Source organism: Trachurus japonicus, chromosome 18, assembly GCF_045865225.1.
Source record: "Trachurus japonicus isolate A0001 chromosome 18, Traja_1.0".
Taxonomy (NCBI): domain Eukaryota; kingdom Metazoa; phylum Chordata; class Actinopteri; order Carangiformes; family Carangidae; genus Trachurus; species Trachurus japonicus.
Window position 1 is genome coordinate 14,693,323 of NC_140924.1, and position 16,880 is coordinate 14,710,202.

Sequence of the window (16,880 nt, forward strand, 5' to 3'; positions counted from 1 at the left end):
ACACAGAATGAACTTTACGACCACGTGCGCCTACATAAGTGCTTCAGATGTGACCGGTCAGGCCGACCCCGTTTGTGTTCATAAAATGCAGCACCTGCTGTTGTGCGTACAGTGATCTGAGTGATGGCATTTGAAGGTGGAAGTTCAAATGTGAGGTTGAACTCAACTATTTGCCTACAGTCCTTCACAGTTTCTATCCAGTAGCAACCTTTGGCTGTTTGCCACTGGGTGTATAATCACTGGCTGTTTTTTTTTCTTAAGGGAATTCTTGTTGGGCAGATTTATAGCCTCAGTACCTGTTTGGGTATCAGTTGAACAGAAGAGGTAGACCCTATTACTGGGCCAAACCCTAACTTTAACGTCCTAACACCGATTAGGACATTTGATAAACTATCTATACTGGCAGAAGTATTGTCTCTAATAGTGGTCAGTCAGGCTCATCTTATTGCACCAGATCCCCACACATAAACTAAGGGTAACACCATCATGTCCTTAAAATAATAAGACAGTTTATACTTGAAGAGGGCTTGACATTAAAGCCTGCCCATTGAGATTGAAATGTGTTGCATCACTCTCATCCGGACTGAACCATTCAATCCTACTGTGCTTTTTCGTGGGGTATTTGCCGATGTATTGGTTATCCGATTTTTCTTGCTCCAAACTATCGTTGTTCTACAATATATTATGCTCTAACTGTTCCTGGTCAGTACTCGAGTGTCTGGTCAGATTTATAATCTTATCTAAGTACCAAATCAAAACAGTGCGATCAGGCTGTCCACAATCCAAAGGCTGCTCCATCATTCACTTATAAAAAAGGGATGTAAAATGTAAAAAGACCCTCCAGATAGAGGAAAGCATTCATGGGTGCACAGCAATCTGTGCATTGTATTTATTTATTTATTTATTAATTTTTACCTCTTAACTATTAATTGGTCCTATTTTATCACAACAAGGCAGTGGAAGAATATAGACCAGTTTCTCTTCGAACTCACAGGTCTAGTCTTTGGCTATTTTACATTTTGGACAACAAACAAAACAAAAAAAACACCTCAGTGACACAAAACAGTACATTTCTAAAAGTTGTTCTCAAGAAAGAGCCTTCAAAAATGCAGAACTTGTATGTTTTTACTATGAAAACTACATTTTCTATATAAAGAATTGTGTGCTCTTGACAAACAGATGACCTCATAATATAGAAACTCTAATAAATATATAAAACAAAAATAAATATGCAATAGTTAAGACAATGAGTGAAAAAATGTTACAAAAGACTCAAACTTGTAGTTTGTGTGCTGTGAACAGACGCATTTAACAAAGCACATCAGATTATTGTGACTCTTTTGTAAAACGTGTAGAAGCACGACATCGGCAACGGCGTCGATCTCTAAGGATCTGTCATACGATACAGTGTTGCTCTAAAATCCACCACCTCTGAGAGACGGTGTAGGTGAGACTTCAAGATGAAAGCCACTCTGTGCAAAAAATTATGAAAAAAAAAAAAAATAAAAGAAAGAGCTGTGGTAATAAATATAGCTTAGTGCTGACTCTGTTATTGTCTGGTGAGTGACAGCTAGAAAACAATGGTGACAACGAGGAAGACAAGTCTCACAAAGTTTGATGAAATGAGCCCACTCTCCGAAACAGTGCATGTTGTTCTTACCCTTTTTCGTCATGTGACAGCTGAGCTAAATGAAGCTAACGTCAGGATTTGGAGGGGGGGGTTGGTTACAGTGGCTCAGGTCCTGTTTGTTGTATGTGCTCACTAAAGTCACTGGGATCTGGGAAGATGGTGCAATTAAACCTTATCCTCAAGCCGGATTTAGTTTCTTCACATGAAAACCACTTTATTTGGATTAAAGAGAAAGTGAAATGTCGGTAATAACCCTTCAATAATCCTTAATGGATGTTTACAGCAGACACTTTCTCTGAGTTTGGTTTCCTGTAACAAGATTTGAATCTGCTTGATAAAACAGAGCTCTCCTTTGGTTTTGTTTTTAGTGCCATTACTGCTAATATTGGCTGGTTACGTGGCTTGTTTATTGATGCTGCTGTGTTTCCCAGATCTGAGAGATTAATTTAGTGAGTATAATTAGTTATTAGGACCAACAGAGCAGAGAAATCAAACCTGTAAGAATCTGGAGTTATGTGTTGGAGAGTGTTAACACCAGGAACACACTGCCTGTGTTGCGTGAGCGTGGTGGCTGCTGTCGCTGACCTGCTGCTGAGAATCGGACATACATCTCACAAAATGACTGTATGTTGGATCTCCAGATTTGGAATTAACACAGAAACTGTAGTGGTAATGGTAACAACAGTCTTAACAACAGTCATCTCTAGATCATGCAACACAGCTGCAAGGCGTCTGACACCACACCACGCTCAGGACATCATCCAGTGTCTCCCTGCTTGTAAAAACGTTTGGCATAAGTTGGGGCTTGAACCTGCTTTTAGATGCATCTGGCCTCTTATCAAACCAAATCTACTGGTTCTTTCACCACTGAATCTTTTCCTGGTGGGGGAAAAAGACACTTTCGGGTCGCTTTCCGTGCACATAGCATCTTATTTGTTCTTTCTTTCGAGTCCTTTATATCACGCTAATTTCATGAAAGTTTGTGACACCAGGTTGGACAGGTAGAACCCTGGGAATTTGTGTTGGTTAAGAGTCAAACTGGCTTTTAACTGGATCACACCAAGCCGTTGACCAGGCCCTTCTCAAATTCCTCGGCCAGAAGTTTCCAGTGCTGCCGGTTTTTCTGACATCCTTCCAACAGTGGGGAGCAGTACTCTGACATCCCAGCCAAAGTCTGCAACAGCAACAAAGACATTTATTTTAGAAAGGGAGAACTGATTGAGCATTGTTTTTTTTGTAATACAAGCATGTTTATACTTTCTACTGTAAAAGAAACTGACACTGTCTTGGCAAATGGAGGTAAAATGCCTTTTCCAATTGCCCATTACTCATCAAAAGAAGTAAAAGTAAGAAGAGCTGAATTACCTCATATAACTGAATACAGATAGCGTCAATGAAGGACACCTGCATGCTGGGAATCTTGTCTCTTTTCTCACGATTCATCAGGTCCTAAAGTGGAGACATGGAAGAATCACATGTTAACAACATTAGAAGAGTACAGGAGTGTTTTATAAATATCTGCTAAGGTTGTATCAGACAGTGAGGTTTAGAACCCCAAACCTTAATCCTAATTAAGATTAAAAACTAGAGGACCTAGAAAAGATCCCTGAGGGACACCAGAGCATGTTGTACTCCTTTGATGCGGCTCCCTATAGAAATGATATAAAGTACTTACAATGGGCTCAATGTTGAGCTCCTGTCTCTCCTTATCCCCCTGTTCAAAGAACTCAGTGGCCACCAGCTCTGCAATCTGCAACAGAGAGAAGAGAAAAGAAACTGATAAGTTCAGCCTGAAGCAGAAGTGTTGATTTGAACATTCGGTGAATTTTCAGTCAGTGCAGAAACAAATATGACAAAACCAAATACATCAAAGACTTCACAAACAATAACATCTACTTGTGTGAGACTAAAGGACAAAAGCAACTATTGTTGATACACAACAGAAAAACTCTGTCTGTTCACATCCCATGATTTTCTGTCATCTCTAACCCTCAGTTTGATTCAGATACAGCCTCATCTGAGGTGGGTGGGTGGTTGACATTTTCGCTATGCAAATCACAGTTCTGCTCTGCTGTTGCACTTAACCTCAGTGTCTGGCATATTTCTAGCAGTCTGAATTTCACTGCGTGGTGGTGGTGGTGGGGGGGGTTCATGAACAGGAGGCTGATCTGGGTCAAAACGCAGGGCTGGGCAGTTGACCGAAAAAGTCAACAAAGCCGACATTTAAAACCACTCGCAAATTTGATCTTGCACTGGGTTAATTCAGGTTACACGTTTCCCAATGCTGTGTTCATGAACTATCACCTTGAAAGACACAACCTCATGTCCAGTCCTAGTCTCAGGTTACGTCCAGACTTAGTTTTTAATGTTGTCACTTTTGCTTCTTGTACTTTCAAGCCCCAGTCACAACTACCGGACAGTGTTGAATAGCAGAAAAAGGTAGCGCCACAGAGAGAGACCTCCAAAGGAACTGTTAATTTATTGCAATTGAGATAAAAGCTGCAGATTAACATTACTACTAATTGTGATATTGATTGAAGTCAAACTGCCTGGCCCTAAGATAAGGCTTGGACATATAACACCAATGGAAAAGAGCAAGGAAGTGAGAGAAAAATAGAAAAAAGGAAGCGTGGACTAAATAATTAGAAAGCAGGAACGTCAATGTGAGAAAGTAAAGGTAGGTATGTGAAACATTAAAAACAAACTAGAGAGAAAATGGAGTACGACTGAAGGAAAGGTAGTCAGTCGACGTTAATGAGCTCCATGTGTGAACAGAGAGGTAAATGAGATCTGACGGCAGCCTCGAGCTCCAATCAGTATCACTGTGTGTGTGTGTGTGTGTGTGTGTTGAAGCCATCTGCAGCTGCTCTGATTGAGTCTGTAATCAAAGCTCAGCACTATGGAGCTGCAGGGGACCGAGCCAAAGAGAGAGAGAGCTTATTATAGCCGAGGAAAACCAACACTAAGCATGAGGCAAATGTTAATTGGTGAGGCTAAGTAACTTTGTCTTTATTTACTTACCCTGGTGTCAGTCAAATTACCAGAGTTTTAAAGTCCACAGCGAAGCGACTTATAGCTCCACGTAGCTGCGGACCGCTTCGTATTACTTCCAACAACAGCAAGACAAACCTTTTTACTGGACTTGTCAGAGTTTTTCTGTTGATTTTGGAAGCTGCCTGCACACGTTCAGGCCATATGTTCACGTTCAGTATGGTCAAGCACCGCTGGTAGGCTCTCAGGCCGTCTAAGGCCAATCCAAATCAGGACTGAGCTGTGGTTTCTGAAGGATAAGTCTGGGTTATTGTAACTTGGTCTTGGTACTTCTGTCCTAAGATCTCTCTGGTAATGATGATGTGTTGTCGCCACATCTCAACAATAACTTTAGTGGGTAAAATACCGTAAATGACAGATATGATGACCAGAACTGAGAGAGTATACGTCGGCATGCGGTAACCTTTAACTGAGATTAAAACCAGGGTTCCTACCCAAAGTATGGAAAGTTTGGAAATTGATTTTATATATTTCCAGGTCTGGAAAAGTATGGAAAATGGAAACTATTGTATGGAAATATATTTATCTTAATACTTATCTGGGTTTGGTCTTATCTGAAGTTATTTGGGAAAAGTATTTTGTATGCGCTATTGTACCTAGCTACAATCTCCTGGAAATTATTTGGTGACATAATGGCATACACATTCAGAATAATGATAATGATAATGATAATGATTAGGAAATTAGGGTTTGGAAAAAGTATGGAATTCTGAAATGTCAAATGTGTAGGAACCCTGTAAAACTTTGGATGTGACTTCAAAGTCTGGATTCAGGATTTCTACAATTTCCATCCATTTTAGAAGAAAAGGCAGACATCTATACTTTAAAAAAGAAGAAGAAAGGCAATACTTGAGAAAAGTAATAAAAGTAATTAATCATGCCTCATGAAATGTCATAAATGATAATTTAATGAGATAGGAAGTTTCAGTTTACTGATTGATGACAACTTAAACTAATGAGAAAATCATGATAAATTACATTCAATTGACGTTAGATGACGAATCCTTCAAAGTATACATGCAGACTGTATGAAACTAAACTACAGTAGGTAATTTCTCTTATTGAAAACATAATTTACTTCAACTTTAATTGCACACATTAGTCATGGACACGTGTTATTGTTACCAGATACAGTAGCTGGTGTCCATTCTTTCTTTCTAAAGAGCTCTTGTAAACGAACGGAAAATGTTAATCCTATTTAAACAGAAATATACAGTTCATCTTTTAAAAAATCCAGTTCTTCACCATCAACCCTGAACGAAGCCCCAATTTAAGTCAAAAATCCTTTCTGACTTTGTGCAACGGAGGTCCTAATCAACTTGCCAAGTGGTCATTGACCTCTTGGCGAAACGGTTAGCATCATCGCCTGCGGTGCGGGTTCGAAACCCACTCAGGGCAAGGCCAGAACAACATCGGTCATATTTGAATACCACCTTGTCTAATTATTGAATGTAGATTTTAAATTATCATCCAAATAACCTGCTACATCCTGTTGAAGAGGAGTTAAGTCGGTGGATTTTTGGACTTTCTTTTGGGGGGGGGGGTCACTCAACGTTGACATATAACCTCTACGGACAGATATTTGCATGTGTTTGCATGTCTAATGTTTTCGGAGGTGTCATATGAGGACAGGGTCACAGCTGGTTTTATTAATGAGCCCAGGGCGAGCTCGTCTGAAGCTCTGCTCTCCTCACGGTGCTTGTGGTTTCTAACGAGGTGCAGACTAACAAAGGTCACCAGGGAGATGAGACAACGGCGACGCGGCTCAGCGGTCGGTAAGAACGACGAGACGGGAGTGAGTGTGTGCGTTGTGTGTGTTTGTGTGTTCCCTCACTCCTCCGTTACAGGCATCAGCTCAAGCAGCGGTACGTGATATGACTTCTGTGGCGTCACACACTGACCACAATGACCGCTCCGTGCCTGGACTTCAGAAAGACGGTACCTCCACATGACTAATATCAACCCTGTAACAGTGACAAAAAGTGATAATATGTGACTGTTTGCTAACGTGGTAGCCATAACAACTGAAGAGGGTGATAACGATGTCCCCCAAGTGGGCACGGCTCATTTATGCAACTCGCTAAACCGTTCTATCCCCGAGTCAGTCAGACCACATCAGCTCTACAGTGTGCATTCATTTTAAAAATGGTAATGTTTTTGTTGCAGTTCATTGTCGTTTTATTATGTTTTTCCCCCGTGGGAGTGAAGTGATTGACAGTTCGTCGAGTGCACCGCGCCACAGATCTCACAACGACAGAGGAAAAATCTGAGGAAACCGAATAAATGCCCCATGGTTGTTGTTTTAGAATCAAGGTGAAAGACAAGCTGTCAGAGAGCAGATAGGAGGTGGGACAAAGAGAGGGAAGTGTTTACAAGAAAACACCCACAAGCAAACACACACACACACACACACACAAACACACACACACGTTCGATTTTCTCTACCCTTTTCTGCACCGGCCAGGGCTTGGTAATGGCTGAGATGTCACACGCCGTCATGAGCATTGACCTGAAGGGAGAGACACATCAACACATTGATATCAACAGACTGAACAGGTATTGATCTTCTCATCATGTTCTTGGAAAGCAAACCTCTGTACCACCGTTGATGTAACATGTCACATCGTTGTGTGTTTGAGTTCTGATGCACTCCCACTGACCTCAGTAATTCTCTGTGGTGTTCGTCCTCCCAAACAAACTGGTTGTTCTTGGTGAGTTCAAAGAACTCCCCTCGCCGTCTGGCAACACACACAACAACACAGTAGGTAATTATCCTCGTATGTAATCTGTCTGCCTCCTCAGCCACCCACTGTCTAGACTGAGAGACAGCTGACATTAGAGCTGGAGTGGCTGAGATGGACGAAGAAGGGTTAGAGGTGAAAAAGGGGGAAAAGATGAGAAGACGAGTAGAACTTCAGTCCACATGATTGCTGTTTTAACCAAGGGACTGGTGAACCAGTTCTACTCAGGATCCTCAGTTCCTTTTCTGTCGAGTTAAAGGGGACATATTATAGAAATATCACTTTTTGAAGTCTCTTTAACATATAATTGGGTGTTTGTCTAGCCTTCTGCCTCCCAAAAATGTGAGAATTGACAAAAAAAATGTAATTTTCAGGCTCCTGAGGTTGAAATCCATGTGGTTTCACAAGCTGTTCCCTTGGTTGTCTGACAATAATGTCATTAGTTTTCGAATTTGCATAATACCACCCCTACCTGTGAGTACAGGCAAGGGGGTGGATCGGACTACACCTCTGACTCTGGCTGCAGTTACAGTGCAGTAGATAGGTGATCCAGTCATCTTCACTAAAAAAACGATTCATAACTCTGTGAAAAATAAATCAGTATGTAGCTATTACTTTAACTATTTGCATAATGTCACTATAATGTTACTTTTACAAAAAAAAGTACATGATTAAAATGATCCGTGATTTTAAGTATGCTGCATCATAACTGCATAGACATTATAGCAGAATATGCACCAGAGGCTTAATGCTGGTACCAGTAGACGGGGTGGGGCAAGCAGCGGTTCATTTGCATTTAAAGGGACAGGCACTGAAACCAGCCGTTCTCAACAGGGCTGTTTTGAGAGGATGAAAAGAGCTGTGATGTTTGATCCTTGGGCTATTTTGACCAAAGCATGTCACATACATGTCTTTAAGACACCTGGGAACTATTTTAATTTCTGGAAAAGGGACATAACATGCCTCCTTTAAGAAATACTGGTTTTGGCTCTGGGTCTGAACCAGCCCCAACTGAAGGAGTTCAAGTATCTCCTCGGGTCTTGGAATCACTGTGGTGAAGATTTACCAGTCAGTTTTTGTTCCAACCCTCATTAATGATCATGACCTTTGAGGTAGCGCCCGAAAAATGAGATCATGCTCAGCCTTAGAAACAGGGTGAGGATCTCAGACAAAGGGAAGATGGATAGAGCTGGATGGTTAATTTGGTTTTATAAAGCCTCCCTTTCCCGTTTACCACAAGCTGGGCTGTAACAGCCTAAATTGACTTTTCCTCTTCCATTCCTCCCTCTCTACCCCTCTCCAGACAGATTTACATCTGGGCTTGACAGTTGGTACCTACTTCATGTACAGAGCCAGGTCGGTGGCCAGAATAGCCCTCTCGATCATCTTCAGAGTGGTCTTGTACTCGTCCAGGGAGAGGCCGCTCAGGATCTGGTTTCCCTGGGGAAAAACAAAGACAGAAATTTTTACAAATGTGTTGTTACAATTCCAAGTAATAAAAATATAATAATAATATATAGGCTACAGTAAGTAAATAGGAAAACAGAAATAAAGGTCATGTATGAATCAGTTGTGTGTGTGCTGCATGAGTGACTGAAACTATTTTCCTATTTTTCAAGCCTCAAAGTAAAAAAAAATCCAAACTTCACTGTTTGTGTTATAACATTTTGATCAGTATCCATGTTCAATGATATACTGTAACTTTAGCACAGAGTATAGAAGAGTACAGGTGTATTTTGATACCTAAACCAAAGTCCTGTTCTTAAGCTAGCATGCGGTTTAGCTAGCGATACCAAAAACATCACTCTGGGGAAAGTTTTCTCTTTGGTCTAGGGAAAATTGTCACTCGCATTTTCCAACCTTTTCAAACCAGATATGTATATGAGAACCTAATTAAGCTCTTGATTAATTGCCAATTGGTTTCAAAGTAAAAGTTCCAATTTTTCCTGTACAAACAGGGTCAAAAATCCCATTAAGACTCGCTAACATCAGGTTTTTCACACCAATGACAATATAATAAAGGGTTCAATTGAATTTAATTAGCAGGTTTACCCTCATTTCATAACCTAGCTTTTGCCCACTAACTTACCACTGTAAAAAAGTGTGTACAGAGGGTACAAGAAACATCCAACCAATCCAAGGCAATCAGTTATGTAAGCAGGTTTCAGAGACAGTATTATAGGGTTCATTTTCTTGTCTTTCATCATTTGTTTTGAAACCAATTGGCAATTAATCAAGAGTGATGTAAATGGACGATATCCAACCACACCAACTTAATCAAGTGTATATTTTTTTTCTATTTTCATCGATGATACTTGGATAATAGCTTCAGATGAAATCAGAACAGAAAAGCCATGACTGTTCACATGAATAACAGAACAGTCTCTGATTGTTACTGTTACAGTACATCAGATCTGACGTGATGTTCAGTTTTCCAGACAAAGTATAAAGAAATGATTTCAGCGGCTGGCGGGGGAGCAGACAGAGGAGAGGCAGCCCTCTGCTGCTGCTGCTGCTGCTGCTGCTGCTGCTGCTGCTGCTGCTGCATACCCAATGAGCTGCAGCTGTGAAAGGCCAACTAATGTCATGTTTTGCATAACTCTGATGAGGATCAAGTCTGAAGTATGAAGAGACGATGCGCCTGATGTTTTTGTTCCTTCTGCCTCCCCGCCAATACGCTCATATCCATAATGGTAATGACGACTCTTCCTTGGTGAGTAACCGTGGCTGGAGACAGCTGTGCTGCGGTCGGGGATGTTTTCTATTTGTACTTGTGTTTTTTAAATGTGAGTGTGAGCGGGTGGAGGCTCAGCTGCCTGTGGCGAAGCTCGGCCTCCTACTGTAAATGAGCTGTAAAATCAAAACAACTCGACTGTGTGGAGATCGACTGTCACGTGACAGTGTCACCTGGGTCAGTGTGGATGTTAAACAAAAAAAAGGGTTTATTAAAGCTGCGTTAAGCAATGTTCTTATGTCAACAATAGATCAAAAGCCTGTGTGCGATCAAACAGGTCACTTGAAGAGAATTATCCTCTCAGCTCTAAAGAGTCCTGCATCATCATCATAAATCCACAGTGGAGCATCAAACAGCAGACAGGCAGTCAGCAACAAGCTGGAGAACACAGATAGCAGCTACAAGGAGCTGGTGGAGACCAAACATGGAGATAAAATAGAATATTATTTATGTCCTTTTATAGTTTATGTCTATTTATCATGTATCTTTTATATTTGTTGCACTGCACTCTGCACCTCTGTTCTGCCAGAACTGAAAGAGTGGCTAAACAATGTTTCCTTGTTTTTTTGAAGCAATGAAAGTTCTACTCTATTTTATTCTGTTCTATCCTGTTTTATTGTATTCTTTGATATTCCAATCTATCCTATTCTGTTTTATTCTATCATTTTCTTTTCTTGTCTATCCCGTTCTATTCTTTTATATTCAATCCTTTTGTATTGTATTGTATTCTATCTTGTTCTATTCTTTTCTATTCAGTCTTGTTCTATTCCATTCTATTCTATCATGTTCTATTCTTTTCTATTCGGTCTTGTTCTATTCTATTCTATCTTGTTCAATCCTTTGTATTCTATCTTGTTCTATTCTATCTTGTTCTATTCTTTTCTATTCAGTCTTGTTCTATTCTTTTCTATTCTATTTTGTTCTATTCTTTTCTATTCTATCTTGTTATATTCTTTTCTTTTCAGTCTTGTTCTATTCTATTCTATTGTATCCTATCCTATTATATCCTGTTCTTTTATATTCTATACTTTTCTACTGTATTAGAGGATCATCAGTAGGGTGTAATGACTTTAGGGGTTCTATCTTACACCCAGCACAACACAAAGCGGTGCAAAGTGCAACACAACTTTCAGTGCTAGTTTCAGACCGACAGCCATTTTCCCATTCAGAGCTGATCCTGGTGCTCATGAGAGTGCTGGTCTCAACACGAGGAGAAGGTCTGTGCTCGGCCAAAGTCTGGACTCACTCAATGTGTGTTGTGGAGAGACAGATCCAGTGTTAGAGGCCGACACTAACCACTAACCACTAGCCACTAACCCTCACCACAACACCACAGCAGCAGCCAAGTCTCATCTCACTGCGCTGCACTGTCATCAGGTTGCAAAACATTTGGAACTGACGTTTTCTTTTAGAACAATGATGGTTGGACTGGATCTCTGTGTGTGTGTGTGTGTGTGTGTGTGTGTGTGTGTGTGTGTGTGTGTGTGTACCTACAGGGCTGTTAAGGATCATGAGGCACTGGTCGAAGTGGTGGTGCTCCATGGTGGAGTGGCAGTAGAGCTGGGCCAGTGGATGGTCACTCCTGAACACACACACACAGAGACACACACTTGTATAGTTTCCTCCCACACATCGATATAAAACCATAATACACTTGTGACGTGAACATGACTCATGCTCTCCTGCCGTACCTCTGGATGTAGGAGTTGTTGACCCCTCTGTGGTCCAGGTCGTGGCTCAGAGTGGCGATCATCAGAGCCAGGACCTCCACGTCGCTCAGGTTGTTCTGTCCACAGGAGAGGAAACAACATCAGCTACCACACAACCAAACAAAAGCCTGGTGGCTGTTTCCACAGAGCTGCCGGAGCGCTCCACAGGTGGGCGACCAGCGTGGAGTGAAGTGGACGGAAAGGACGACACGTTTACACACACACACACACAGCTGAGAGTCAGTGTGTTTTCAGGCTCCTGGTAGTTTTAACAGGAGTTATTATTGTGTTGTAATAATCCAGCGACTTTAACATAGAGGAAAGTGACACCTGATAGGGATGCACTGAATCCAGGATTTGGTTTTGAATTTTGGGGTTCGGTTTCTGCCAAACCTTAGAACATCAACCCAACCGAACCCTACGCTCGCCCAACGCCGCCAACAATTACGCTGTCAGCACAGCCAGCATCACTGTCATTATCACAAACTAAATATAAAGTCCGCTAGCTTTATATTAACATATAATAAAAAATTTAAAGAATTTGAAATTTAGCAGTTATGCTAAGTCCGGCACATTCACACTGATGTTTAACGCATCAATGTTGATGAATGTGCATTGTCCCAACTCAAGAAATAAACAAATGAGAATGAAATGAAAAAACGTCATAGATGGGCAAACATACAATTAGCACTTACAGGCGTGTCATTTCTCTGCTCTATGGAAATAATAACACTTTTTGTTTTTTGACTGGCTTGTTTTGAATGAGAAAAAACACTAAAGCCTCGATCCTGAACACCTTGAAACTTAAATGTTCAGTGTGTGAGCATTAATTCTGTTCAAATGCAAAATAGTAGTGAAAGTTATTGCCAACTGTTTTTTACATGTGATGTTTACTGCATTTATAATGTGTTTACTGTGTGGACCGATGATGGGAGTAGGACTCGGTATTCGATTCTGATTCGGTCAAATCTTTAAACAGTGGATTCAGTTTTCGGCAGAACCCCAAAACATCTGGATTCGGTCCATCCCTAATACCTGATAACACCTGCTCTCATCAAGTGATGGATGGATGGATGCACTGACCTGCAGGCGTCCTGACTTGAGGAGGGCGAACATGCACTGGGCCGTGTTGAAGGCGTGTCTCCAGTTGTGATAGGCCACGTTCTTCCTGTAGTTCTTCTTCACACTCATCACCCACTGGCACAAACTCTACAGGAGAGAACAGAGGGATTTATTCAGCTTCTGTCAGACATTTTCATCTTCTTTCCGGTTGGTTTCTCCCAACATCCGCGCCCTGCAAGTGTTAGCTCGCTATGGGTGTGTTATTTTTACTTTATATAGATAATTGGAGCCGACCTAAAATATGGAGCCTCAGTTTTACACAATAATACCAGTGTTACCTTTATAAATATATACTGTATATAAATATATAACAATCAATAAAAGCTAATTGCCACACAGTCGATGTGCCAATTATATCTCCACATCTCTGTATATTGATACATGCACCAAAAAGAGGACTAAAAGTTGTCTATGTAGATGTTTTCATTCATTTTCTTTAGCAGCATGACATCCATAACTTATAACATAAAAGAAAAAACACTATGTGTAGGTGTAAAATAACTGCGCACGAAAATAAAAATACAAATGTGATGTCGACAGTCGGGATGTTCTCCTTCTCTGAAAGTGAAGACTGAGCAAACCAACGCTCTGTGCTTTGTTGAGTCTGTGCTTCCACTGAGTAAAACTGATTTCCGCCACATCGCTGTTCAGCTGATCCAATTACGGAAGAGGAAAAAAATCTGGGTTTATTTTCTCCGTGGGGATCTGTACACACTTATCAGATGTAATAAATCGGCCCAGGACGTAGAATGTGTTAGAAATGTCAGTAAACAATCAGCGGACTGTGACGCTCCCAGGTGGTCGGACCTGTGAATGTCACAGTGACCTAATCACCTCCAATCAAAGCCTCTCTTCATGAGGCTCCACCACCAGCACCGCCGAGGTAAACCACCTACACACAAGGACCTCTTCACACCGACAGCAGTGTGTGTGTGTGTCTGTGTGTGTGTGCGGTCTCTCTCTTTTGGATTTAACTCAAAAGTCATGAATGCATCACACACAAACACACACTCATGTTGTATAGTCTAAGGCTGTTTATTGTTTTCTTGCATCATTAAAGCGACACTATGGAACTATTTCATCTTAAAGGGACAGTTTCTACATCATTTCTGACTTTTCTCATTGACTTTGACTGATCATCTCACCGTGTACTTCATCTGGAAGGTCTGCACCAGGTTGAGGTCCACGAACATGCGGATCGTAGCCAGCGTCGTCTCGTTGTCCGACAGGTCAAAGTCACTGAAGCTGAAGTCCATGAGGTGCAGAGACTGGGCCGAAGGAACTGTGGATACCTTCAAGACACACACACACAACACACACACATATGAACATTGGGAAATTTAGAAAGGATGCAGATTTTGTGGAATGTGGATATTTATAATATTTTGTTAAAATTATCACTTTTATTTAGTTTTATATGATAAACTGGGACTGGAGATGGAAATTAGCCTCGGCTACAATCTTATATTGCATATTTACATGGAAATGTTCATTAATATGCATGTCCCATTTTAAAAATCTAAATAAATCTCAAATCTCAAAACTGATATTATTGCTTAACAAAAGCAATATTTTCACACATTTTATAAGTTGTGGTTTTTTTTGGGTGAAATACACCCAAACATTCAAGGTTCTGTCCGGTCACTGAAGGTCAAGTTATGCTGTCAATCCAGTCATTCTTCTACAGATTGGATAATATTTGGAGTGAATATCTTTAAGGGATCAAATATGCTGCTGTACCAGGTTGTAAACATGTTTATTTCTGCTGTAAAGTTGGACAGTTTGAATGGGAGTCAATGAGGGTTTGCTCCCTGTTGGAGCAGCACTCTAGTGGCCGTTATAGATACTGCACTCAAGTGGCTGTATTCAAATGTAAGTAAATGTAAAGAAGAGTTTGTTTTGTTAAGTTTGGTATTGAGAAGAATATCAAGGCCAGATGAAGCTCAGGAGATGTTTGCTTCAACGAAAGCTGGGATGTCTGAACTGTAGAGTAGAGACAAACACGTAGAGACGTCTGTCGGACAATGAAATGTTGAATAAATCAAAAAGCCTTTCATTTAAACAGGGTTAGACATGGATAAAATCTAAAATAACTACTCCACTATTAACCACTGCTCTGTGTGAACCCTCCACAGTGACTCTGCTGCCTCCACCAGCGCCGCTTTCTTTTAAAATAACACAGTCGAGTGTCTGTGCGTGAAGAGGGCTTTTAAAACACAGTTTTTAAAACCCTTATCAGGCACAATGTTTTCTGAAAATGTGTCGAAAAGTGTTGTAAAGTCAGCCTCTTGTTCACTATAATAAAGCACCTCATCCTGATTTATTGAGCTTTACAATGTTCACCATCTACAAAAGAAACTGAAAGAACATTTAGTTCCTATTTGCTCAGATTAAATCAGGATTTTAGCCTGAACTTTAACACTGTTTAGAGGTTTTTTTTTTAGATCTTAGTGATTTGTCTTCGCTGTGGATCAATGCCAGTGACTGGTTGATCACTGAATCAGTGTATTGATACAGATCGATATATGGTTCCACTCCTATTAGCTCGACCTACTTCAGGGTCAACCATCTAGAGTTGCTGGTCTGACTCAGCAGTGAGGTGTTGTGTGTCACGACTGGTTCCTCTGACCTTGAAGGACAACAACATCTGCCTGTGTGTGTGTCTGTGTTGATATGTGTGTATTAAATAACCCATGCATTGTTGGACACTGGTGTGGATGTGGATGTGGATGTGTGTGCTGTTAAATGAAAAAAGTTTAATTTACCGCGGTTACCTGGAGTTCCCAGGATTCTTCCTCTGCAGCAGAGGCGTGATACGACAGGACCTGGAACACACACACACACACACACACACACACACACACACACACACACACAAAACCACATGAGACTGACACACTCATCACAAAAACGTGCCTACACAGCTTCCTTCAGACAAACACCTCCAATGCTACAGATCGATCCTCTGCTTTGTGACACCTCCTGATTGTGATTGTTTGATTTAACAATAATAAGTTAGACTTCCCAGTGTGGTTACTTTATCCCTTAACAGTTTCTAAAATTATTTTATAGCAAATACACTCTAATAAATCATATTTTCTCCACTCTATCAGAAAAGTACTGCATGGTTTCTCCCTGCCTGTATTTCAGTGGTTCAGACTCTAATAACTTAACTCCATATGGCAAAATAAATGTATTTTTCCAGACGATGTTGTGTGATCAAAGGCTCCTGGCTGTGGCCGTCATCTCTGTTTGTCAGCTTTAGTCTAAAAGGCACATTTTGGCCCAGTTTCTTCAAAGCTCCTTCACTGCTATTTTGATGTGTGGAGACTAGTGACGGTAGGGTTTGGGATTAGAAACACCTCCTCGTGGCTGCATACCTCTGTTTCTGAGACGAGTTTCAGATTTCATCCCTGTTTATCCAGAGTCATTTAAAGTATTTACTGTTAGTATGAAATTTCATCATGATTGAGTAGAGGGTATTAATGTGTTGACATTTGTACCAAATATGAAGAGATTCCCTCAAGAAGTTACTGAGATTTTGCCAAAAACCTGAATATGTGAGGTTGCTGTGATCTTGACCTTTGATTAAAATCTAATCAGGCTCAGTGGAGCTTATTATTTCTACAAATTGTAATAGCTAGGTTTTCTTACGTACAAGACAAGAGGTTGTTCTGTCCATACTCTCTATACCGCCAAATCATGTCAAGGTATGGAAGGAACAGTCTCTTATACATAAGAAAACTTAGCTATTAAAATCTAATCAGTTTCGTCTTTAAGTCCCAATGAATAACTGAGATATTGTGTTTCCTCGAGAATGAGACATATGGACATAGACGCAGCTGGATGGACTCTGAATGCCTCCAGCTCCAGCTGCTGTCAGAGCTGAGGAA

The 16,880-nt window shown here is 40.8% G+C and overlaps 1 protein-coding gene across 3 annotated transcripts in view; it reads right to left on the bottom strand.

Moving 5' to 3' along the window:
• Positions 1–2,411: 2,411 nt before the first annotated feature.
• pde5ab (phosphodiesterase 5A, cGMP-specific, b) overlaps positions 2,412–16,880 on the bottom strand; it is a 59,413-nt gene continuing 44,944 nt past the window's right edge. For 2 of the 3 annotated variants that reach the window (XM_085760056.1, XM_085760054.1), the window contains exons 12-22: positions 15,753–15,812; positions 14,133–14,279; positions 12,949–13,074; positions 11,848–11,942; positions 11,651–11,738; positions 8,762–8,862; positions 7,342–7,419; positions 7,127–7,190; positions 3,306–3,380; positions 2,996–3,079; positions 2,412–2,804 (exon numbers count right to left, since the gene is read on the bottom strand). In XM_085760056.1, coding sequence (XP_085616182.1) covers positions 2,685–2,804; positions 2,996–3,079; positions 3,306–3,380; positions 7,127–7,190; positions 7,342–7,419; positions 8,762–8,862; positions 11,651–11,738; positions 11,848–11,942; positions 12,949–13,074; positions 14,133–14,279; positions 15,753–15,812 — 1,038 coding nt within the window. In that variant the 3' untranslated portion in view covers positions 2,412–2,684. The remainder of the gene's footprint in view (positions 2,805–2,995; positions 3,080–3,305; positions 3,381–7,126; positions 7,191–7,341; positions 7,420–8,761; positions 8,863–11,650; positions 11,739–11,847; positions 11,943–12,948; positions 13,075–14,132; positions 14,280–15,752; positions 15,813–16,880) is intronic. The other variant, XM_085760055.1, reaches the window with a different exon arrangement.